The sequence below is a fragment of the Nilaparvata lugens genome, chromosome 7, assembly GCF_014356525.2.
Source record: "Nilaparvata lugens isolate BPH chromosome 7, ASM1435652v1, whole genome shotgun sequence".
Classification (NCBI taxonomy): Eukaryota; Metazoa; Arthropoda; class Insecta; order Hemiptera; family Delphacidae; genus Nilaparvata; species Nilaparvata lugens.
The window spans coordinates 43,605,300-43,631,846 of record NC_052510.1 but is presented as its reverse complement, the minus strand read 5'-3'; the positions used below and the strand labels follow the sequence as shown (position 1 = coordinate 43,631,846).

At 35.7% G+C, this 26,547-nt stretch overlaps 1 protein-coding gene across 1 annotated transcript; it reads right to left on the bottom strand.

The window, feature by feature from the left end:
• Window positions 1-1,492: 1,492 nt before the first annotated feature.
• On the bottom strand, window positions 1,493-26,422 carry LOC111049140 (2-oxoglutarate dehydrogenase-like, mitochondrial). Its single transcript, XM_039432823.1, has 13 exons — window positions 25,570-26,422; window positions 23,194-23,401; window positions 18,678-19,022; window positions 17,448-17,734; window positions 16,166-16,294; window positions 15,721-15,881; window positions 14,276-14,423; window positions 12,837-12,974; window positions 11,270-11,473; window positions 7,447-7,581; window positions 5,417-5,639; window positions 3,433-3,703; window positions 1,493-1,956 (listed from the first exon to the last, which is right to left on the bottom strand). Exons 1-13 carry the CDS (start codon window positions 25,855-25,857, stop codon window positions 1,545-1,547), a joined length of 2,949 nt encoding a protein of 982 aa, XP_039288757.1. The 5' UTR covers window positions 25,858-26,422; the 3' UTR covers window positions 1,493-1,544.
• Between the last annotated feature and the right edge of the window lie 125 nt (window positions 26,423-26,547).

The window sequence follows — 26,547 nt, the reverse complement described above, 5'->3', positions numbered from 1 at the left end:
AGTAGATAAGTTTGTCATACCAAATTTTCCTGATAGATGTGAACCTGTTGAAACCCCGATTTTTCCAAACTGTCAATCCACACTGAGATTCAGATTCAAAACTATTTCAGAATATTAGTTAGTAAAAATAATAATGTCATTTGAAAATAAACTTTCTTCAGGGCCAGATGACATCCCAATTACAATAGTTAAAAAAGTCTTGCCGGCAATAATTAAACCCCTGACTCATATAATAAATTCTGCTTCCTTGATATCGGGCCATTTTCCAAACATTTTAAAGGTAGCCAGAGTTTTTCCAATATTTAAGAAGGGTGATGTCAGAGAACCTGCTTGTTATAGGCCAGTATCTATTTTATCAGTATTTTCTAAAATTATTGAACGTGTGTTGTACATGCAGCTAATAGAATATTTAGAAACAAATAACATTTTGGACAAAGAGCAGCATGGTTTTCGCTCTAAAAAGTCCACGATAACTGCTGGAGTCGATTTCATTAACTCTATCATAAATGCAATCGACAAAGGGGAGAACATTGTTGGCATATTCTTGGATATGACTCGTGCTTTTGACAGTGTGAGGCATAATGTTTTGATAGATACGTTGAAAACTCTAGGTGTAAATGGAATAGAACAGACATGGTTTGAATCGTACCTGAAGGATAGACAACAATTTGTTGAGATAGAGCATATTATTGAAGAGACGCATGCGCTGCAATATAAAATCAGATACCGCTCTGACCTGAGGAGTCTGAAAAATGGTGTCCCTCAAGGCTCAATATTGGGTCCTTATTGTTCCTGTGCTACATCAAAGGGTTGCCTAGGGTGGTCCAGGGAAAGCTGCTGTTTGTCTCTATGCTGATGATGCAAACATCATCTTCTCGGGTGAATCCATTGAAGAGATTGAAGCAGCATCCGCTGTTGGCTTGTATTCCATTAATAAATTTCTAAATAATAGGAATCTTCTTTTAAACGCCAGCAAGTCTATTGTAGTTCCTTTTTCTACAAGGCAAAGAATTAATCATTGGTCCCCAAATGTTGAATAAATGGCGAAATCTTAGAACTAGTGGATGGCACAAAATTCTTAGGCCTTGATATTGATAGCAGCTTATCATGGGATAAACATGTTTCTCAGGTTGTAAAAAAGATATCCCCGGCCTTTCTGCTTTGCGGCAATTGACAGATATCTGCAGTATACAGACAATGAAATCCCTGTACCACTCTTTAATATATTCTCATCTGGCATACGGACTTGCTATCTATGGAAGTACAACCAAGAGTAACCTTGATAAGGATACTATTACAACAAAAAAGAGCTCTCAGAATAATAATGAAGTTAAAAAGATTAGACTCAGTAAACTAGTTTTTCCACAGTTTGGAATCTTAACAATCTATGGGCAATATATTTTTGACGTAGTCATGTACTTTAAAAAATGCTCGACAACAGGATCAAGAAACGAAACACATGGCTACAACACCAGATTTGGAAGGATCGAGGACATTCATAGATTTTACAATAAAAGGTTCAATAACAAACAATCTCAATTTATTCAAACCTCCATAGCCTTGTCTAAAAACGCCCGCCGCTCATTATCGTACTCGGCTTTCAAATGGTTGGCGGCAACACAAGATGGCGGTCTCCCAATATAGTTCACCGGTCCCTTCTTGTTGCCTAGTGCATTATTCAGCCTTGGCGCCATATATGACCAAGCACCACTGTTCTTGTGCTCTTCCTGTGCCCAAAATACGCGCGCATTAGGGTACGACTTGAGGGCGTCTTCCATTATTTCGGCGTAAGGCAGAGGAAATAGCTGTTCTATTCTGGAGATTGCGATTGAGTCTATCAGCTTCTTGTTGGCGCGTTCCTCGCTCAGCTCATAGTATACTTTGCCCGTACAGAATATTAGTTTTTTAACTTTGTCGCTGGCTGGTACCTGGGGATCTGGTAGGTAGGGCTTGAACCTGCAATAGAATAGAGATTATATGAATCATTACTAATCAATATTATACATCACCAACATTTTTATTTATTATAGAGCATGTGTGGGGGACAGAAGAGATCATATTATACAGACTAAAGCTGGGTTTTACACAAAAGTTATCAACATAGCTTATCATACACATGATGAACATATGTGTTTGTCGCAAGTTCCGTTCAATCTAATAGAATCTATAAAGATCAAGTTATTAACATTTTGTTAATAACTTTGCTGTAAATGCAGCTTCAGAGCACCTGGATAGAAAATTAGGACAAAGATTAATTTAAATGTTTATTAAAATCTTTAAATTAAAATCACATTGAATGCTTATATACGTGCAAGTGCAAGCTTGGTTACGCATGACCAAGCGCGAAGATGAGGAACATCAGTCATACTGAACCCGTGCACTTGTTGATTGCGTTCAGTGTGAGCAGCTACAGATGAGTTACGACGTGACTATAAAGTGGAACAAATAAAAATGAAACATAGATTTTTTTCAATGTGTTTCAATGACATTTCCAGATTTTGTTTCTTGGCTCATGACGGGCAACTTGTAAATACACGCATTCAATGTGATCATATCCATTACCTACCCATTTATTTGCCTTCTTCTCTCCAATCTACCCTTATACATTTTTGGGGGCATTCTCTGTTCAGCCATTCTTTTTAGGTGCCCAATACATTGTAGCCTCTGGAATTTTATATGTCGTACACAATGTCTCTATCCTGGAGAATATCCTCGGTTTTTTCTCTGCCTCCAGCGGACAAATGGTAAACCACCATCACCCATGGTAATACCATGGGTTACCATTTTCAGGAGAACTTTGTATTAAACAAGATGCTCTACAATAATTTATTTCACCTCTATCTTAAAAAAAAAACATATTGGAAATAAACCCCTCTGTAGTGACATTTCCTATAATGAACATAAACTTTTTTCATTCAACTTCTAAAGCTGCCAGCCTTGAAAGAAAAACAAACCAATTTATCATGCATATTTATTTCTATCTATCAGTATAATAAGGCCCATATGCACCAACTAGGTTTAACGCAAATCCAAGTTCATCAGAAGATATGATCGCATTCTGTATAATGTGTTGCATTCTGGGCTTCAACGAAATCATCAATATTCGTTTAAACGTGGATGGTAAATAAATGGGCCTAGGCCTTAATCAATTGCTCTCTCATAATTCATCCTCTTCTTCTCTAACTTCTCATATTCCATTGAGATGAGGTTGAGCCAGCAGTTAGGCCCGGTTGCACAAAAGCCGGTTGAAGTTTAACCGTGATTTATTTCACAGAGCAGGCTTTTTTGAAATGACGGCTTCTCTGATTGGTTCTCGTGGAATTAATCACGATTCAAATTTAACCGGGTTTTGTGCAAACGGCACTTGGTGTCACCTTTGTACCTTTCAGAAAAGTTGAAGATTAAAGTTAACGTCACTACAGAAATACAGACATGGTGCCAGTGATGAAGTGGTCGAGGGGCGACACACAGGCGGGCAAGCGGAGCAGAGCCTTGGGCGCCATCACGACCAGCGGCTTGCGGTAGTTGAGCTTCACCTGCCGCCTCAGCAGGTGGAACAGGTTGGCGGGGGTCGAGGGGAAGGCCACCAGCCAATTGGCGGCTGCCATTTGTGCCGCCATGTTGGGTGTGACGTCACTCTCGTCGTCGTCGCTCAGCTGCAGGAAGCGTTCGAGACGGGCACTTGAGTGTTCTGCACCCATACCTGCAACACAATCAATTTCAATCAATTAATAAATAATCATTTTTAATGTGAATAAATACCTTTTCACAGAAAAAGTACAATTCCCCGACATTTTTTAGGTTGGAAAGATACCGTGTAGATAAAAACAGCTGATCTCAATTTGAGCACGGAAAAGTCAAGATTTTTGGACATCCTCATGAATTCTATCATATTAAACGGAACTTGACAAACATCACCTGTTTGACATCATATGCTCAATCTAATAGAATTCATAAGGACGGCAAAAAATCGTACGTCCAAAAATGTGTGTGTGTGTGTGTGGTGTGTGTGTGTGTGTGTGTGTGTGTGTGTGTGTGTGTGTGTGTGTGTGTGTGTGTGTGTGTGTGTGTGTGTGTGTGTGTGTGGTGTGTGTGTGTGTTGTGTGTGTGTGGTGTGTGTGTGTGTGTGTGTGTGTGTAACTAGACTTACATATTCAGTGATTTGTTGCTGTTTACTCATTTACATGTTATTTGCTGATTGCGAAGCAAAAAATATCGCACGTTACTTGGCCGTGAATGTCTCTTGCAGGAAACTTTTTGCTCGGCCCTGCAAACGGCCACGTGACTTGGCTAATTCAAACTAGAGCCGTCACTGAATTGGACTGTAGAAGGAAATGTTGTCTTCAAAGACATTCACTCCCGTCAGTATTCCTTATTTTATAACATCAGTGATTGTCTTCGAGGCACCTACCCAATGGGAAACATTGATGCTTTAAATGTGGTTTAAGGGTGGGTCAATGTGTGGAAACATATATTAGTGGGACGGCGAAGGTAGTTTCAAGCTTGAGAGTATGGCATTTAATGCATTGTGTTAGCTCACTGGTTTCGAATAGTGGGACGGTATGTTTTGACCCGCCTATAGCCTACATGCATTACATTCAACATTCTAAATCATGAAACTACCTTCGCCGCTCTACCGTGTTTCCACTCTTTGACCCTTATACAACATAGCATCAATGCTTTCCATTGTCTAGCTCAATACAATGGGAAAATGTCCAGGCAAATAATATGTGGAAAAGTCAAGGTGTCACCCATTCAACCGCTCATCCCAAAGAACACACACATTAACAAATCAGGGTTTTAGGTGATCGATTGTCACCGATAATTGATCTTCCACCATTCTCTGGAGGTGCCAATTTGACAGGTTTCAGGTCGTCGATGACGCCAGCGATGATCGACCTGACACTTCGTCATGTATGGTCCAGAAAACTTGTCACCTGTGATTTCAGAAGGAACAAGCTGACGGCGTGCCACCTTGACGCCAGTGAGCGAGGTGACATTTTGTGGTGTATGATCACAACTTGTCACCTGTGTTTCAGAAGGTAGCAGGGCAACACCTTGTCGGTATCGATATATTTTTAGGAGGTGACAGGCTGTTGCCTGTGGTCAAAATGCTAAGGTGACAACTATAGTCCATAAAAACATCTTCTGACTTGGAGGAATAAGCGGAGCAGAGAAATGGTGGGAGATCAGCTAATTACCGTGTTGAACAGAGTAATATAAAGAAGTGCAGAGACTCAACCGACTCAGTGTTTTCTGAGAGGAAACTACGTATGCAAATCATGATCAGTTGAACAATCACTAGAGACTACAGAACGGAGCACGGCAACATCGCCGCCGCTGTATCCCTACTTTTCCCTGACCCGCATATCCCTCAAATCGGAAGTTGTTTTGTAGGGACTAAAATGCTGCTGACCTTCGAGCCCATGCGGCAACAGCAGGGTGATAGCTGACTGGCGCAACCACTTGCTCTCTCCCGACGCAATGAATTGATCGATTATCACTTGTGCCGTATTGGCAAAGTCGCCGAATTGCGCCTCCCACATGACCAGCGCATCAGCTGACGCCAGACTGGCTCCCACCTCGAAGCCCAACACGCCGAATTCCGACAGGGTGCTGTTGCTCACTGTGTAGTTGGCCTGTGACAATACAAACACAAATCAACTGAAGTTTCATTCATTTCAATACGGCTAATTGAAAGTTTAATTACATAGAATAATTATTACTAGTACCCGGGGACCCCAGCAAGTGGTGGATGTGAAGTATTTGGCCGCAACATCTAGCGTCAGTGTTAACAACACGACTGCATGTCAAGCCCACTGCGGGAGGAGATTAACGTCTTTAAAAAACAGGGTCCATCTGGTTCCGGATGGCAGCCCCCTGTGAGGGCCCCTGCCTAGGGTTAATAGGTGAGAGTCGGTCAACGGCCTCGAAGGCGGATGAGGAGAAACCTCAACGGCGGAGAGGGCGGAAGAGCCTAGGGAGTAAACCCGAACAAAATCCAGGGAAGGTTACACTCTGAAAGCAAGTGCCTAGGAAATCTAGGGTTTCTCTTCAAAGTTTACTCTTCTGACTTGTGTGCTTGCTTATTCTGCAATCCTTTGTATTTCATCTAGTATTACAATTTTTTTTAACACCTGGTTCTATCGGTTTATTTTTTCCATCCTCCCCTTATTATTCTTCCCCCATCTCATCCTTTCAAATCTACCGTCTATTTACTTTTCCTGATACCTTTTTCACCTTCTCAAGGATTGAAGGTTTTCCTAGTACATGGATATCCACTTATTTGGAAAAGCACTTCAATCTTCCATCCTTTTTTTGCACCACTTTCTTTTTGTTATTCTCTGTATTAAACTTGTGTGTAAAAATAAATTTAATTTAAATTTAAATTGAAATGGCGACTTTAAACAAATGCCCAAGGTCCTCCAAACGGGGGGTTGGGGTGGAGCTAACAATACTACTCTGTAAAAACCTTACGTTATGAAACCCTCTAACATCGGAGATCGGAATTGGACAGGAAGTCTTGGATTGATTTGGAAAGCATTAACAACCTGAATAGGAGGAAAAGCACATAATCAGGACGAATCGAGAGGCATACTGCAGGAGGATAAGACTATCAATGGGTTGTTGAGCCAAATAGTATGTGCGCGTAAGTAATTACTAGTACTCTTCCTTTTTACACTTGATAATTGGATAAATACCCGAAGCAAGTCGTGTCTAAAATAAAATAAAACGTGTACTAGTAATTCTATCTACCGTAATCAAGTGAATTTATTTCTCCTTAGAGCTCATTAGTGATTACACAACAAATCAAATATTACAGTAAAATATAATCAAAGAAAAAATATAGCTTATGCTATTCTTTATTCTATCTACCTATCTATCTATTCATACATAGCCTGCTATCTTCTATCTATGATATAATAATATTAATAATAAGGAAATCAATTCCACACTAAAAAAATTCTTTCACCATGCAATAGTTCATCTCTAGTAACATAAGAGCTGTTATTAAAGCATGATTAGAGATAGGTTGCTTGATCATGAACGGTTGATTCGATCTACCTGTTTGCCGTTGTCAATAGAACATTTTCTGTTGATAAAGGCCCGGTCTGTGGGACACTAATTAAATGGACCATTGAAACAATAGATTATAGGTCTCTTCAGAGATAGACACTTATTAAATCTAATGGACCATCAAAATAGATTTAATAGTTCATTAGATTCAATAAATGTACTACTAGAAACCAGGCTATAGTCAACAACTCAATAGTTATACGTACGTTGTTGGGCTCGATTGAGATACTTATAACAACTGATTTTCTATGATCATTAGATTCAATGAGTTTCCTAGAAACCAGGCCATAGTGAACCTAATAGCTATACCTACATTATTGGTCTTGATCGAGATACTAATAACGAAAAATTTTATAGTATTTGTAGTACCTGATTTGGAAAGACATTATCGAGCAGATTGAAGGTTCGATACGTGAACTCGGTCTGGTCATGTATCACGTGATGGCGATGGCTGAATGTGCCACGCTCCACGTCCTGGCCACTCACACGCACCGTGATACCTTCCTACATCACAAAAACTTTACAATCAAAAAATAACAAAACTGCAAATCTATGTATTTCCAACTTTGAATTTATTGTATGTTTCAATGTGTGCTATAAATGCATTCCGAGGAAAGAAGACAAAGAGGCAGACCAAGGAATCGTTGGCTGGATGAAGTGGAGGCAGATATTGAATTGATGAGGGTCAGAGGTTGGAAGTAGAAGGCAGGTGACCGTTTAGTATGTAGGCGAATAGTGAAGAGGCTGAAAAGCTCTGCTAAGCTGTAATGACGAAAGAAGAAGATAAATGCATTCATTCATTTTATCGGATCAACTTCCTGTAATGCCAATCACATATTTAAATAGAATAAGAAGGACTAATAAATTTAATTGAAATACAAATTACAATTAAAATACAAACCAAGACAATCAAAACTATACACTTTGATTTATCTAATCTTTGGAAGCATTAAATTTATTTAAATAAAAATAATAAAACGATTTCCCAGATGTAACTCAACATTTGAGAAAGAAACAAATATACGACTATTCATCACACTCAATAATATTCAATAAAAAGGCAAAACACTATAGAGACCACATACATAGAAATACAACCCATTTGAAACAATTTATAACAAATCAGACAATAGAATACCATAAAAATCCAATTTTAAACAATACTACACAATGCTACACAACTAACTTGATGCAACTAACTTGATATGGCATTTGATACAATATACACAATGTCCGTTCTGCTGTTTTGCATCAAATGTGTTTCATTGTATTTTTTTACTTTCCGGACAAAACATGCATAGTATCATGTATCATAGAGAAAAGATAGCATATAATGTGCTTAATATCAGGGAACCGAGCTTTGCTCTGGAGTGTAAAAGCATAGAACATTTTTGTAACGAAAGATTGAATATATAGTTTATATTTATTTATTCATTTTCTCAGTCGTACAATTATTTTTAGAGTCATATGAGGAGACCCAACAGGCTTATGCCCAAAACTGTCCCTTTTCAAATTGATACTACAGTCCAAATCAAAATCTAGGTTAAGCTACTATCAATCATCAAAATAACACATCATAAATTAAAAATAAATATACGGTACTATGAATTCGATTTAGAATGATATACTGTGTTTGCTACAATATTAGTTAATATACTATGTATCTAGTTACTATTTTGGACTTTCTGAAGTAAACATATTATGTTTTCTAAAAAAAAGAGAAATAAACGAAAATGAGTTTCTCTTGTTGATTTTTTCTTCTCGTGAGATCAGCTGGATGATCCCACACACACTCTCACTCTCTTCCATTACGGTATCGACAGACGACAAGATGTCCAGCTGTTTTTCCAAGGACGTATTTATCCTTTTAATGTCCTTCAGCGAGTTATCCAAGTGTTGAGACCTAGTGAAATCGAATCTTCGAATATCATAAACCTACTTTGCTTCAAATTTCGTGAGAATCGTTAGAGCCGTTTTCGAGATCCATTGAACATAAATATATACCCATATAACTACATAACCACATAACCATATAAATATATAAATACAGAAATTGCTCGCTTAATATAATAGGATATTATGCTATCGTTTCTCTATGATGGTGTGTAGTCAAAATATTGAGTGTTGTCACCTGGTCATATGGGACATATTTATATAAAAATATATTCATCTCATATTGATCAGGATTTTAGTTATAAATTTAAATTCATTGAACAGTCATCTGTCATCGACAGAAAGATTGTTTATTTGTTGTTGCGTGATATTTACTGTAGCTTCTCTCTGTTTTTAATAACAAACGTGTGCTCATGCTATAGATAGAAAAATATTTTTATTGTACTCGATATAGCTTTCATGTTTGGCATTGACTAATAGTTTATTTATACCCCAAAATTATCTTTTTGGAGAGAGAGCTCGTTTTGATAGGACTGACAGTAAAAGTCCGGCTGTTCTGGTGAAAAGGATAGATAATGCTCTTGTTTTATAATACAGTTTTCCTGTCGCAGTTGGGGCAGTTTAAAGAGAATTGTATTATTAAATAAGACAGGATCTGAACCCGATTCACTATTTCAGTTATTTTGATTTTTAAATAATAATTTAACGTCGCGAATTGTCAGTGATTGCCAAGCAGGAAACCATCTTCGAAAAGGTAGGTGTTTTCTTTTGTTGAGATTTCTTTTATTTATTTTACCACAAGAATTGATTCATTGCAGCAAAGCGAGTAGCCATAATATTGTTTTCTTCTAATCAGTAATATTTTGATTGTTTATTCTAATCAGAAATCCTATATGTGAATAATATTATATCGATAACGATTCAATAAATTTTATAGTAATTGTTCACCTTTGATTTCATCTTACACCCACCCAATCTGTTATAGTTTCATTTCAATCTTTCTTTATCGTAATTACATATAGTTTCTCGTCCCCACCGTTACATATTTGGTGGAGGTCCACCTCGCTAGCTTACATATTTGGTGAAGGCACCCAGCTCACATATTTGGTGAAGGCACCTAGCTCACATATTTGGTGAAGGCACCTAGCTCACATATTTGGTGAAGGCACCTAGCTCACATATTTGGTGAAGGCACCTAGCTCACATATTTGGTGAAGGCACCTAGCTCACATATTTGGTGAATGCACCTAGCTCACATTTGGTGAAGGCACCTAGCTCACATATTTGGTGAAGGCACCTAGCTCACATATTTGGTGAAGGCACCTAGCTCACATATTTGGTGAAGGCACCTAGCTCACATATTGGTGAAGGCACCTAGCTCACATATTTGGTGAAGGCACCTAGCTCACATATTTGGTGAAGGCACCTAGCTCACATATTTGGTGAAGGCACCTAGCTCACATATTTGGTGAAGGCACCTAGCTCACATATTTGGTGAAGGCACCTAGCTCACATATTTGGTGAAGGCACCTAGCTCACATATTTGGTGAAGGCACCTAGCTCACATATTTGGTGAAGGCACCTAGCTCACATATTTGGTGAAGGCACCTAGCTCACATATTTGGTGAAGGCACCTAGCTCACATATTTGGTGAAGGCACCTAGCTCACATATTTGGTGAAGGCACCTAGCTCACATATTTGGTGAAGGCACCTAGCTCACATATTTGGTGAAGGCACCTAGCTCACATATTGGTGAAGGCACCTAGCTCACATATTTGGTGAAGGCACCTAGCTCACAAATTTGGTGAAGGCACCTAGCTCACATATTTGGTGGAGGCACCTAGCTCACATTTGGTGAAGGCACCTAGCTCACATATTTGGTGAAGGCACCTAGCTCACATATTTGGTGAAGGCACCTAGCTCACATATTTGGTGAAGGCACCTAGCTCACATATTTGGTGAAGGCACCTAGCTCACATATTTGGTGGAGGCACCTACCTCACATATTTGGTGAAGGCATATTTGGTGGAGGCTTCTCCCTACCGTTACATTGAGTTGTGTTGTATTTATTTATCCATGTGACAAACAACACTGATGTGTAAACATTGGTCGATAAAATACTAAGGCAATCCTTAGTATCTAAGGTATTTATCGCTCATTTTCACTGAGTTTTAGGCTGAGTCTGTTCCTCTTATTTAATTCCAATCATGAGATTATTGGGATATTTGATATTCAACCTGGTTAATGATAAAACATTATTTGCTTCTAAAATGACTGAATGAAAAATTAAGTTCTCACCTTCAACAAACTACCGAACGCGAAAGACTCAGCGCAAGACCAATCAACAACTCCATTCTCCAGGTGACCGGCTCGGTTTCTGAATATGCGAACTAGTGACTGATGGGCCTTGATGTCTTCAGGTGGAGTCGAGAGAACTTTGCTCAATGTATCCAGCACACTCCGATCAACTCCTGTCTGGGGAACCATCATTGGATCTTTATCCTGTTTGTAGAAATGATAGACAATAATTGATGGGGGAAAATAATCAAATCGATCAATTGTACAGTAAGATAACAAAAACAATCATTCTATCATTTTTTACATGTACAGTATTAATAAATGAATTATATGAATTTGTTATTTTCATTATTAAATTATTTTTAAAATTTATTTATTTTTGAATTTATTCTTCTTTTCATTAAATGAATTTGTAACAGATAAAAGTAGTACAGAAAAACTGAGATTCTGATTCTCAAGATTCCTCATTGATAATCATTTTTCTATTCTTTTATTGATTCAATGACACACACAATTACTATTATCTATCAAAGTAATCATTTCTCAGGATTGGAAAAAATGGAGAATGATTCGAAGAAAATACTTCTTAGTCAATACCTTAAGGCACCAAGAACTTGAAATTTTCGATGTTTTTACAAATGCTGATAAAAATGCTGTTTTCAAAGTTGTAATTGCAAAAGTTTATTAATTACGATTGCTAATTCAAAATAGAATTTATTATCTCATTATCAGAAAAAGTATCAAGCTACAAAAGGCCTCCAAAAACCAATATAAAAATTAATATATACGATTTTAATTGTGGGTAAAATTTATTTTATTTTTAGATGAAATACATTACAATACAATATGTAATGTGTGACATAATAATACGTAATACCATTAGGCTACGTAAAACATTTCTTCTAAAATATGGAAATAGTCCGTGTTTAGAAGAGGCGTTAAAACAGACTACTGTTCATGTCATCTCACTACAATTCGAGAATGAGACTTTGCAAAATTAGTTATTTAATCTTGAAATTAATCTGTAGAAAAGTTTCTACAAACCATTGTAGAAAAGTTTTAAAACAAATTTGTTCCAGGCTAATTGATGTATCCATTATGTAAAATGAAGTTGAAAACTGTAGCTGGTTGGAAAATTATTGTTGAGGAATTACTAAACAATAACTTGATACCGATTTCATGTTTATAAGTTCAAACACTAATGGCGTTCAAAAATAATTAGTTAATCTTCAGATTTACTCGTATTTTACAAAATTCTGTTTATGCATTAAAAACTCTCACAAGGATCTTTCAATATATCAAAATATAGTATAATGAACAATACGAAAACTAAGTAGGAAATAAATCTAGTTCCTTTTAAAAAAAGATGAATAAGGAATTTGAATAATTACCTGTACGTTACCGTACCCGATAATAGGATTTTGATTAAAATAAAATTGCAATAATATACTCAGCCTACATAGTAATGAATGAAAGGAATGGCATGATTTTAATAGTGGAATAAATAATAATATAATATTCGTGTGAAAAGAATCATCTGAACTGAACAAATCCCGTTCTTACTCACTTTGAAAGAATTTATCCAAGGTGTATCCACCCATACACTCTGGTCAAAATGCTTCTCTTTAGACGCTTCCACGAACAAAGATTCAAGTTCTTGTTCGTAATCTTTTCTTATTTTGTCGACATCTTCTTTGGTCACCACCTGAACAAAAAATATCAGAATAATATAATTGAAAAAATTGAATAATTATACAATATTCAAATCCATTTAATTGAACATAATTTATTGGTTACAGAATTACATTTTCATTTTGATCAAACTGTACTGGTGAAGCAGGGGCTCTCTGAACCTTCAAAATTAACAGTAATTAATTTGACTATTCAATAAATTTATAAATTATGAAAAATCTCACTATAGAATATATTAATACAATTTTTCATCTATTATTGTAATACGAGATTTATAACTAACAACAATGACCAACTTATATACATACTCAGTTACATGACATTTTCAAATATTAATTGGTATTAGTCACAGTAGCTATATAGCCACTATTTGATATAGTAACTATCTTCTTTTTTCTTGATCTGGCTCTACTGTCCTGGGTGGACCTTGGCCTCCTCTACATGACGCCTCCATACATCCCGCTCTTGTGCTCTCTGCCGCCAGTTTGCCACACCTAGCACATGGAGATCTTCTACCACATCACTGATCCATCTTCTTCTTGGCCTTCCTCTTTTTCGGGTGCCCATTATCCTTTCATCAAGCAGCTTTTGTGGTACTCTTTCATCACTCATTCTTACCACGTGACCCAGCCATTCTATTCGTTTTGCTTTGATACACCTTATAATATTTCTTTCGCCAATTTCTTCATCAATCTCATTGTTAAATCTGGCTCTCCAGTTTCCTTCAACGCAGACCGGTCCCCATATTCTCCTGTACATCTTTCTCTCAAAAGACCTCAACGCTCTTTCTTCTTTACCTTGGTTTGCCTAGAAATCAGTCAGTGCTTTTGAAAATGTTCTGATTAGCATAATATGCCCGATTGCCCATCATAATTCGAGTGGAGATTTCATGACTAGTTTTATTATCAGCTGTCAGTGTTACTCCCAAGTATTTAAACTCGCTGACGCCTTCCACTTCACAATCGTCTTCTATTTTCAAGTTTCTAATCAGTCTTCTTCTTTCATCTGCTGACATTCGCATGTACTTGTATAGTAACTATAGATGAAGGAAATAAATATGATTCCTTAAAAACTTACTCTACAAGATACAGCTCAGTTCCCATGGAACCACTGTTAGTTCCAACCTTTTTCTCATGACAATATTCTATAACTGTTAGATCTGCATCAAATGAACAATTTGAACTTTTATTGTGTCTTCAATAAATGAATAACCTTCCTTCAACATAATATTTTCCAATTATGTTCTGTAGCCAATTATATTCAGGCCTTAAATGCTATTATACTTCATGATATTCCAATTATGTGTAAATTTACCTGCTCAGCTATCAACTGATCAGCATAAATGTCTTGAACATGTTTCATGGCGTCAATTTTTTTGTAGAGCAATGGTTGAGTAAATCTGGGCTCATCAGTTTCATTATGGCCGTTTTTTCGATAGCCCATTATATTTATTCCAACATCCCTGCAAAAGAACACAAAAACGTTTTTTTATAGCGGATGATGCCCACAAGAGCTTTTTGTTTGTGCTTAGGTAATGGAATGAAATTATAATAAATAAGGTCATCGAACGTCCATGCCTACTGGTAGGATTCGAACCCACGAACAGGTGGCGCTAGCAGAATGAAAAGTGCAATGCTTAGTTGTCTGGGCTACCGTACTGCAGCATAATATTCTTGACAAAAATAGTCACAGTTGAGAGTATAAAAATGTAGATATTTACTAAAACAGTAGAAGCTACTATTTATGTATTCATTTATACAATAAGTACATTATCAAAATGATAAGGAGAGGTAAAATAAGGTATCCTTGTGCTATTCCTCTCTCAAATTTAGATAAGACATAGTCCGAAATTGGTTAAGTCTTGAAGTTCTTCAATTCACAAAATTTTCATTCCTCAAGTATTTTCACAAAGTTGATTTTCAAATTTAGATGCTTATAAGAACATAATGAGGTTGATGAGAAGCGATGAATTATGACAAAGAGTAAATTAAAATCAGAATTTACTGAATAACTTTAAATTATGAAGTAGATTGTCTGCAGAGTATCAGAGCAGTGCTAAGAGTGAACTTAATGAATCTATGGTACATTTATCCCAATAAATGAGGAATTTATAAAATGTATTCTTCATATTTATACTTTTAGATTTTTTATGCTACCCAGTGACTTGAGATACCTCTGAGGTCAGTGGATGCTATCCACTCTATCTATTTATTTATTTACCTTAGAAGTGGATCACTATGTACAACCATAGAGAAAATAGAGAAAGATCCAATGGTATAGGTCTTTATGTTCCAAATTTCCAGCTGATTTTTAGGTAACTAAAACCGATTACTGCCGACTACTGTTTATTATTACTATTTTGGCAGGGTGCGAGTGTAAGAACGGCATAGTATGTGAGACTACCAGCGTCACATAACTTCACAAAAATTAACTACCAGGACACGCCATTTTATTGTCTTCTTTCCTTTGGGGCTACTTTTAATATAAATAAAAATATAAATCTCAGTACCCTTTTAAATTATTTTGTCACAACATGTTTCGGACATTAATGCCATTTTCAAGACTTGAAAATGAGATTTATATTTTTATTTATAACTACTAGGAATATCGGCTTGAGTTAACAGTGACATTTGAAACATAAAACGCCTTATACCATGGGATATATTCTTATATTCCAATGCTATCCTTATCCTGAATCCTTATGCTATATTTTCTCTATGGTACAACTCAATTTCAAGTAAGTGAAAGTTGAACGTTACATGTGGAATGTAGCCTTGTACTGAGCAGCCACCTGACAGCAATGAATGACTGCATCAACATCGTTACCGTTCACGTGGAACACGGGAGCTCCGATCATCTTCAAAATTCCAGTTGGATACTCAAACGAACACGAGTACTTCGGATTGGTTGTGAAGCCTATCTGAAAAAAAATTCTTTCTGTAAAAATTGAAAGTGGATAGAATATAACTTAGCCTACTTATTAACTCACTAACTATAGAATATATGCATTGCTCATACGGTAAGAGGTTTTCTATAATTTTAGAATAATTATTATTACTTATGACGATTTCAACGTATTTATTTTTCTTTGTATTTCCATGAAGGGAAGGGATTTGATTTGAATTAATCATTCAAACATAATGATGCATAATAATTATAATCACGAGGGGATGATTGATTTGGCAAGCTTGAATGAAAACTCACCTGATTATTGATGACAATATGTATTGCGCCTCCAGAAGAATAATTTTCCAATTGGCTGAGTTGAATACATTCATAGACCACTCCCTGGCCTGCCATAGCAGCGTCACCATGGATTAAAATTGGCCAAGTCTACAAAATAAATTATTAATATAGTTTTTCAAATAATAATTATAATAAAGAGAAAATATAAATTTAGTTATTTCGATTCATCAAAGTAGATATCTCAACATTATTGATATCTCATCTGTATTGCCGTATATATAAAGAAGCGAAATCAGCAAAATTGAAAATCCAACTATAACAAAAAAGTTAGCATGTTCAATTTATTGAACCTCTAGAAACAGACACACACTAAAAATGAATTTGAATAATGAATAGCTATATGGTAGTATTGACCAACAAGAGAATTTAAAAAAAACGAAAATTGGCGTTTTTTAGCTTTTCCAATGACCGATTGTCAGAAAAGCTCAAATTTATGTATTGACCGAAAACTTATTCATACAGTGTACAGTAACATTGTTACAGTTACATTGTATAGTTACATTGTACAGTTTTGTTACAAAAGTAATAGATTGATTAATAAATAAGGCACTGTTGTTATATTTTGGAGAATTGTTCCATAACGAAATGAAAACACAATATAATTATGATGTATGTTGTCTATCCTAATGCAATAAAATAAGATAACTTCTCTATTCTACTAGACTTTCTTATGTTATTGGACTAGACACACTAGAATGACAACTTCACTTGTCCATGGTGATATTTATTTTGGTCAGTAGTTGAATAAACATTGATGTTATTTATGAGGAATCCTGAAAGTTTAAAATTATACTCTTTATATTACTGTAAATAGAATTCTTCTAGTAGAATAGACAACATACTGTTTAATTTTTTTTTAAAATATCTATTAAAAACAAGTTTCTTTTGTTTGTCAATACTATAGCTATCCAGCCTGAAGAGTATTTTCTATCCTAAAATACTACTTGAAAAATGGAACAGCGAGTTTTTCATTAGAAACTCTCAAGCGCACTTCACACAGGGACATTAGTATAATAGTGTTCACAGAATGGATATAGTGGTATTGGAAATGTCCGAAACTCAAATTTACATGACATTTCCAATTATTCCGCTTTTGCATAGCAGCTAGTAGACGCTACTAATGTTCCTCTGTGCAGGCTGCTTAATTAAATTAGCCTAATATGTATACACTTATTGACTGCACTACAAGCTATCAAAACCGAGTGATGAGTAAATCGTATCACAGTACATCTCATCTCACCTTCGATTCACCATCTTTGCCATCCAACATATTCTCAGCAGCTACTTTTCCCAAAACAAGTGCACAGACTGCCTCCAAATGCGACGGATTTGACAGCAGTGATATCTTGACTTTCTCGTCGGAGCCAGCAGTAGCGATGTGAGTAGTTGTACCCAAATGATACTTCACGTCTCCAGTCCCTCTTATGTCATCGGAAATGTCTATTTTCTGAAAGGCGGTGAATAAATGCTTCGGATTAACTTTGAGCACATTGGTTAGGGTGTTGAGACGGCCTCTGTGGGCTATACCTGCAAGTAAAATCAATCACACACTCTACATTTTCCAATAGTACAAGACGAGAAAAATCGAAAACAAAAAATATAATGAGCAAAAAGATTATAAAAAAGTCTTCAGCATATATATTGACATTTACATAGAATTAAACTTTAATTTATATTTAATGTTTGGGATCATAAAAAAATTTTATTATGTGATAATTTATCACTTTTCAAATTATTTAGATTGGGAATGTAAAGCTCGAAGTGAAATTTTAAAATTTAAGATCGGTAGGCAGTGATGATTTTGTAACAATATGGGTTCCGGTACTGGGGATATTCAGAAGAGGAGCCGCCCTCGGCAAAACAATTTTAATTTAGTCTCAAAAATCTGTTTATAAGGCTATTTGAGAGCAAGGTGAAATTAACAGGATCATAAATTCAAAAAAAAGGAACATTTTTATTTTTATGTCGCGAGTGATGCCAGTCCGGCGCGAACCGCCACAAAAACAGTAGCCTACTGCCTATATGTTGTTTTTTTAGTGAAAATAGACTAAATTTCAGAAAAGTGAAACCATAACCCTATTTTGGACTTTTAAAATGTAATCTAAATTTGGGAGAGAAATAGTACAAGGAGTATCCTTAGTTTTTCTCTCCCAATCAGTGCTACTTTGTAAAAATTATAAATAAATAATTATGTAAACCTTCATGTTTCTAGAATAGAAGCAAGATCTATTGTATTATTTTCCGTACAATTTTTCATCTAGATTGGAAACAAATTCTTATTTGAATAATTGTAGGATTTGAACAAATGCAATATCATATACTGCAATTTTCACATCTAACCATGAAGTATTTTTTAGTTTAGAGATTCACTGAGGCTGTCAGGATTTCTTATAAAATGCCACCAATGCTTCCCATTCAACCAATGCTGACAGTATATAGTGAATCTCCCTCCAAATTACATACAACTTACCAAGTATAAAAGATTTGGCTCCCAGAGACGCGCCACATTCAACCAAATAGTTCATAGCCGGTATAAAACTATCATTGCCTTCCAGTCCAAACCGTTTCTCGGACGGCCATTTCTTCGCCAGAAACTTTTCAAAGTCTCCAGCTTTGATGAGATCCGTCAAAATTCGAACTTTTTTCTCTCTCGACATTGGCGGTGGCACTTGCTCAAGCTCCATGCGTTGTCTGATGAAATCGATTTGCTCGACCGATCGCATGTGAACAGTTTCCACGCCAATTGAGTTGCAATAGGTGTACTCGAGTCGCTTCACTATTTCTTCAAACGGAAGCGATTTTTGTCTGCCGTAGCCTAAGAACAGAAATAATATAGTAAATATTTTGAAACATTGCTATGATTCAAAGTGCTTGTTTCAACAGTAGCCTACATATCGTGAACAAAACTTTTACTCAATCATGAGCTGAAAATTGAAACTTTTTCAAAAATAGAATTGTAAATATTTGAACAGTGGAATGAATCTAGTGATATTTTTTCAACAGTACCGTACATAACATGAACAAAATTTTTAATCAATCATGAGCTAGAAATTGAAAAACTTCAAAATCAAAAGTAGAATAAAAATATTTTTATTAATTTTACTGTTGAATACTCGCGCTTCGCGCTCGGCAGGGGGAAGCCCCCTGCACCACCAGTTGGGTTGGTTAGCAGCCTCCGCGCTTCGCCCGCCCAATCACCTTTTATGACTGAATAGTGTTGGGTAGCAGCCTTCGCGCTTCACGTTCCGGCTGGGAGGCGGGCTTCGCCCGCCCAATCGCTTTTTATGAATGTATAGGGTTGGATAGCAGCCTCCGCGCTTCGCGCTCCGGCTGGGAGGAGGGCTTCGCCCGCCCAATCGCCTTTTATGATGGTATAGTGTTGGGTAGCAGCCTCCGCGCTTCGCGCTCCGGCTGGGAGGAGGGCTTCGCCCGCCCAATCGCCTTTTATGACGGTATAGTGTTGGGTAGCAGCCTCCGCGCTTCGCGCTCCGGCTGGGAGGTGGGCTTCGCCCGCACAATTGCCTTTTACTACTGTACGAAAGAGGGCAGGTTAATTAGGTTAGGGGTGTTTGATTGATTGATTGATTGAGTACTTTATTTATGTAGATTACAATATATACTGGCTTATACACTTATATACAATAGCTTACAATATAGCAAAATTATAGATGAATTTACGTAATATAGACTATAGGTGTTGGGGGTAGGTTAGGTAGGGTATGTCAGGTAGGGTAGGTTAGGTAGTAAAGATTAGGTAGAGAAGTCGTCCGCAATGAACCGGAATGATTTGCTTAAAACGGTAGAATAGGAGAAATCGCTTTAGGTCTTCACATTGTTGATTCTTGGACAGAACAACTTTTAGCTTTTTTTTTTAAATCTTATTATTTTTGGTCGTAGAAACAAAACTCAAACTTCTATGGATCAGTGAGTCGTGTAGATTATTATAATATTTCAAAAAAAAAAAATTGAAATTGACGAATAAAGTTTTTTTATTTAGGGAAACAATAAGCAGGCAAACAAAGGCCATTGACTCTCCTAAAGTTGTGAAGAATGGGCTCCGGTGACTAAACTCTACCAGTGTGAACGGTTGTATGCAGAAGCATATGCGCCATCACTATTGCTCTCCTCTGAAAATAGGACAGGTTCTATTTTATGGCAAGAGTTTTTTATCGCCGTTGACAGTCTGAAGAATTACATTTGAAAAGTACATGATCCAACTATCGGCCGACGTAAAAATCAACAGTGTGAAGCCAGCCTTTGAAACACTGCCAAAGATCTCTCACCCACACAGACACAAACACACACAAAGTTTTCGATGAAATAGTATATTCCGCACCTAGAGCAGAAAATGAGATTTTTCCAGCTCGAAATCGGTTTTCAAGTCCGAGGCCGTAGGCCGAGGACTAGAAAAGATTGAGAGCTGGAAAAACTTTTTTCTCTCTCGACATTGGCGGTGGCACTTGCTCAAGCTCCATGCGTTGTCTGATGAAATCGATTTGCTCGACCGATCGCATGTGAACAGTTTCCACGCCAATTGAGTTGCAATAGGTGTACTCGAGTCGCTTCACTATTTCTTCAAACGGAAGCGATTTTTGTCTGCCGTAGCCTAAGAACAGAAATAATATAGTAAATATTTTGAAACATTGCTATGATTCAAAGTGCTTGTTTCAACAGTAGCCTACATATCGTGAACAAAACTTTTACTCAATCATGAGCTAAAAATTGAAACTTTTTCAAAAATAGAATTGTAAATATTTGAACAGTGGAATGAATCTAGTGATATTTTTTCAACAGTACCGTACATAACATGAACAAAATTTTTAATCAATCATGAGCTAGAAATTGAAAAACTTCAAAATCAAAAGTAGAATAAAAATATTTTTATTAATCTTACTGTTGAATACTCGCGCTTCGCGCTCGGCAGGGGGAAGCCCCCTGCACCACCAGTTGGGTTGGTTAGCAGCCTCCGCGCTTCGCCCGCCCAATCACCTTTTATGACTGAATAGTGTTGGGTAGCAGCCTTCGCGCTTCACGTTCCGGCTGGGAGGCGGGCTTCGCCCGCCCAATCGCTTTTTATGAATGTATAGGGTTGGATAGCAGCCTCCGCGCTTCGCGCTCCGGCTGGGAGGAGGGCTTCGCCCGCCCAATCGCCTTTTATGACGGTATAGTGTTGGGTAGCAGCCTCCGCGCTTCGCGCTCCGGCTGGGAGGTGGGCTTCGCCCGCACAATTGCCTTTTACTACTGTACGAAAGAGGGCAGGTTAATTAGGTTAGGGGTGTTTGATTGAGTACTTTATTTATGTAGATTACAATATATACTGGCTTATACACTTATATACAATAGCTTACAATACAGCAAAATTATAGATGAATTTACGTAATATAGACTATAGGTGTTGGGGGTAGGTTAGGTAGGGTATGTCAGGTAGGGTAGGTTAGGTAGTAAAGATTAGGTAGAGAAGTCGTCCGCAATGAACCGGAATGATTTGCTTAAAACGGTAGAATAGGAGAAATCGCTTTAGGTCTTCACATTGTTGATTCTTGGACAGAACAACTTTTAGCTTTTTTTTAAATCTTATTATTTTTGGTCGTAGAAACAAAACTCAAACTTCTATGGATCAGTGAGTCGTGTAGATTATTATAATATTTCAAAAAAAAAAATTGAAATTGACGAATAAAGTTTTTTTATTTAGGGAAACAATAAGCAGGCAAACAAAGGCCATTGACTCTCCTAAAGTTGTGAAGAATGGGCTCCGGTGACTAAACTCTACCAGTGTGAACGGTTGTATGCAGAAGCATATGCGCCATCACTATTGCTCTCCTCTGAAAATAGGACAGGTTCTATTTTATGGCAAGAGTTTTTTATCGCCGTTGACAGTCTGAAGAATTACATTTGAAAAGTACATGATCCAACTATCGGCCGACGTAAAAATCAACAGTGTGAAGCCAGCCTTTGAAACACTGCCAAAACACACCCACACAGACACAAACACACACACACACAAAGTTTTTGATGAAAACTCCCTTTCCTGTGTCGCCATTTGAATTTGGTTTAAATTTAGCTATGGCATTACACTTATCTTGACGAGCTGAACAAAAAAGCTTGTAATACATTTTTTGTGGGGAACAAATTTAAATGTGTCCCAAATATTTGGGGGAGTACAGGGGAGCCGGGGGGCATAATTTGGAAGGTCTGGAGGTTTCCCCGTAGCCTCCAGTGTAGTATGCAACAGATTTGGTGTTCAGTTTTCACAGCGAACTCATAGTTTTGGCTGAGAATTTTTCATATTTGGGAAAACTTCAAATTGTCGAAGAAAACTCAATTTCCCGGGTCGCCATTTGAATTTGGTCGAAATCGAACTATGGATATAGGCTTATCTCCGGGAGCTGAACAAAAAAGCTTCTATCGAATTTTCTGTGCGAGGCTTATTTAAATGTGTCGAAAAAATTTGGGGGGCTCTAGGGGTGCTCAGGAGGGTGACTGAAAATTTTCGTGATTTGGAGGTTTTCCCATAGCCTCCAGTGTGTTCTCTAACTGATTTTGAGGTGGGTTTTCCGAGACAATCAGCCTTATTGGCTGAGAATTTTTCGTAATTTTTTGTCTTTTGCAGCTTTAATGTACTGTAATAAGATTTGTTATATTGACATTTCCAACACGACAACACACATTGAGAATAGCTATTGAAATTATAAATCATTTTCTATTCTTTCCATTCATTTCTGTCTGAATTGTTGACACTAAATTAAGTTAACACTGAATTGTTGAATTCTGTCTGACACATGTATGAATTGTTCAATCATTGTTTTTAACCCTATTATTATTTGTCTCTGCCACTGTATCCAAACGACATATATTCCTGTCTATTCTTTTACACTTCACACAGGGGTGTTCTACCCATCAATACAAATCAATACATTGGTATACAAAAAGTTAATAAATATCTACTAGAATTAATACTGGATAAATTTTCACAATATATTACTTACCAATATAAGTACTGTTTGGCAAACAAATGGAAGTTTTAGTATCGAGCCAAACCGGTGGTTTAAACATTTTCCCTTTACTTTTGTCCTTTTTCACGAGAGGCCCTCGGGACGAGTTCAAAGGATCTATGTTTGCCTTGTAATGCCCTCTCAATTGGTAAGTCCTGATCAGATTGTTCACGATGATAGTCTCTTCAGAAGAGGATGATAGCTGAAACCAAAATAAAACAATCTAAAATCACTGATATTTTAATGTATTAAAAACGTAATGGGTCTCCTTTAAGTCCAGTAGGCCTATTTATTTCAAGATGCATTGAAACTAGAAAATATCATGTATTAAATCAAAAGAGGTGTTTAAAAAATGGATCTGGACCTACATTAGTCTGTATAAGTACAAGTAATTACTAGTAACAATTTACAATTTCTTTCTAAATAAAATACTGGAAGGATGTTAGATAGAATGTCGGATTGTAGTTTATTCGGATTCTATTAATTGTGTTTACAGTTTGCGGCGAACCTATAGTTTGTAAGGACACATCACTTTTCATGATTTTGTAACGGAAAATTCTTTTTTAAAATATCCTACTCAATCCAGATGATCCAGTATGTTTAAGACGTTCGAAACTGGATCGAAAATTAAAAATTCATGTAAATCAATTAGAGATTTTAAAAATTTAGAGTAAATCACGAGACTTTTAAAATTATCACCTCACTACACCATCTAAAACTAGTGGAAAAGAGCGTTTATTTTCCAAATTATAAGATGTTTACATATTTATGACACATTCATTGATTTTGTTACTCAACTCAGAGCTAACATCTTCAAAAAGAGCTAAAATAGGATAGACTTTACAATTTTTCAACTCTTATACACTGTGAGAATTACATTTTTGTGAGAGTGACGGTTATTATAATTATAACATTGAAAATATTCAAAAAGAGGTGAAATAGGATGAACTATCCTTTTCTCTGACTTAGATTCTGAGATATTTACATTTTAGTGAGGATTAAACTACTGTTAGTTGTTATTAGTTTCACTACAATATTAAAAATATGGCAATTATAATATAAAAATTATAATTACCATATCATCAACAGGATCAACAACACTGCTAGCACCATCGCCAATAAAATTATCAAAAAGAAATATGCCATCGAACTGATTGGAATCAGGATAAACCATCATCAAAATAACTGGGAAACCTCGAATAGTAACTTTTGCTATTTGTTTCATAAGATTTTTCTCGACAGCAGTAGTGTCTTCTACAGACTCCATAGACTAAAACCAACAATATTCAAAATCAAAAAAAGTATTTGTCATCGGGGATCATTATTATTAATTTAATAGAGAAGTCTTGAGTTCATATAGAAATAGCTATTAAGGTTCATGTACAAATTAGTAGCCTTCATATAATAAATAAATATTTGGCATTAAACATTAAATAGACTTTATGAATCTATTGTGTATATTGTAGAAGATAAATAAAGAAGCAGGGATTTCATGAATTTTTATACTATGCTAATAATAATAGGGGTCGAGAATTATTTATTAAAAGTACACATCAAGTTATAAGAAAATATTTTAGAAGATGGAAAAATATTGTTTGTTTTTACAAGATTTTATAAGTGAAAAATGTAGGTAGTATATATTTTAATCTATATAATAAATCTGGAAGTTGAGGAACTTACACGGTACTCATTTACTTGTACTTATATATTAATTTATTACAGTGAGCTACTCACACAATAATTTATATTTTGTTAAAAACAAAAACAAAAAATACAATAAATTAAATTTTATACCAATCAAGTATTAAGATAATTGAAATTATTATTTGGAAATATTCAAATTAACAACTAGGCTACCGTAATATTACCACACCAATCATTCACATAAACTTATTATAGATCATACTTTTGTCTTGGAAATAATTAAATCTTATCAGTTAAAAAAATGTTGGTTCTGAACATTATTCTATTATTATTTATTTAAAATTTGAAAAACATTATTTTACCAGCTTTGATCACAAATAAAGTTTTTGTATCTTAGGTACTTGTTATTGTCTACAAGTCCACACAACTAATACAAAAAATATCCAAAAGTGAACAGCACATTTTCTTCATTTTTTAATAGATTCACAATACAGTAAAAATTCTTAGTATTGAAAGGTAAATGAGTAGAAGACTTTACGTTTTAATTTGCGCTAATACAAAATTATAAACACAATTGCAAATCTTTTCTATTTTATAATAAAATTAATGCAAAATCGTTACAATTTGTATTCTTGTTTTTTAATATTTTATTCATTTTAAAGGGTACTATAATTCTATTTTATAAATAATGCAAAATCATATAGTTTTACAATTTGGCTTACTTACCTCGTTACATTCAAATTGGTGCGAGTCCCCACTGTGCGGTAGGCCTATTGGTCTCACATCATTCAATTGTGTTGTTTCCTTAGTTTTTAGCTGACTCCTTGGTTTATCCTGGATATGCTGCTTTGATCTAAAATTTGCATCCCAGTAGGGATGAACACTTGTCGGATCCTTATCCCAGAACTTCCGCATTTCCTCCGCATATTGGCTGTAGTACTTGACATTGTTTTGGTTTTTAAACTTTCTCAAGTAGCTTAACTTTTTTACACAATAACTTGTTGACTTCAACATTTTAATCCAATAACAAAATAAATTTTTTAATTAGTTAAATTGTAAATTAGTAAAAACAATTTGAAAGCTTTAAAATCTTACTAAAATATAAATGAAACAAAAAACGCAATCAAATATTTATTGGTTATTCCTGAACAAATTTAATGCAATACAAAAATCTCTAAATTATAATATCATGTGGTACAGACAGATTTAGAGCACTTGCAATACAGAAGCTAGCTGTTTTTATTTTATTTCTTTATTTTTTTGTTATACAGATAATAGATTTTAATCACAACGGTAATATAAACATATGAGAATATTCAAACTTAGCAGTTCTTCATTAAAATTAAAAATAAATACTATTCACCTTGGCTTTTTTAAAAGATACTGCTGGTAGTTTAATACTACTGCTTGTACCAAATAGCATAATATTTCAGAAGCAATAAGTTTATTTGTTGTGTAATTTATATCTACAGAAATATATTCATTTAAACATTTTTTTCCAAGTGTATTGTAACAGTACCTCGAAACTTCATTGAAATATTCCAAGTTTTTAGCTTTGTATTGAACCAGTTTAATGAAACATTTTTGAAATGTTATATTTTTCTCAAGTGTTTTAAAAAGTGTTAAAATGAAAATATTATAGGCATATTTTATTTTTGATCATTACCTTGCAACAAGTGTCATCCAAGACTAATCAAATATCCA

Bases quoted from the DNA above. Each gene is read 5' to 3' on its own strand.
- LOC111049140 (XM_039432823.1), bottom strand. From the start codon at position 25,857: ATGTTGAAGTCAACAAGTTATTGTGTAAAAAAGTTAAGCTACTTGAGA. The intron at 12,975-14,275 runs GTAAATTTACAC...TTTTTTGTTCAG, and splicing joins ATCAGTTGATAGCTGAGCAG to GTGGTGACCAAAGAAGATGT. The intron at 5,640-7,446 runs GTACTACAAATA...GTATTGTCACAG, and splicing joins ATAATGTCTTTCCAAATCAG to GCCAACTACACAGTGAGCAA.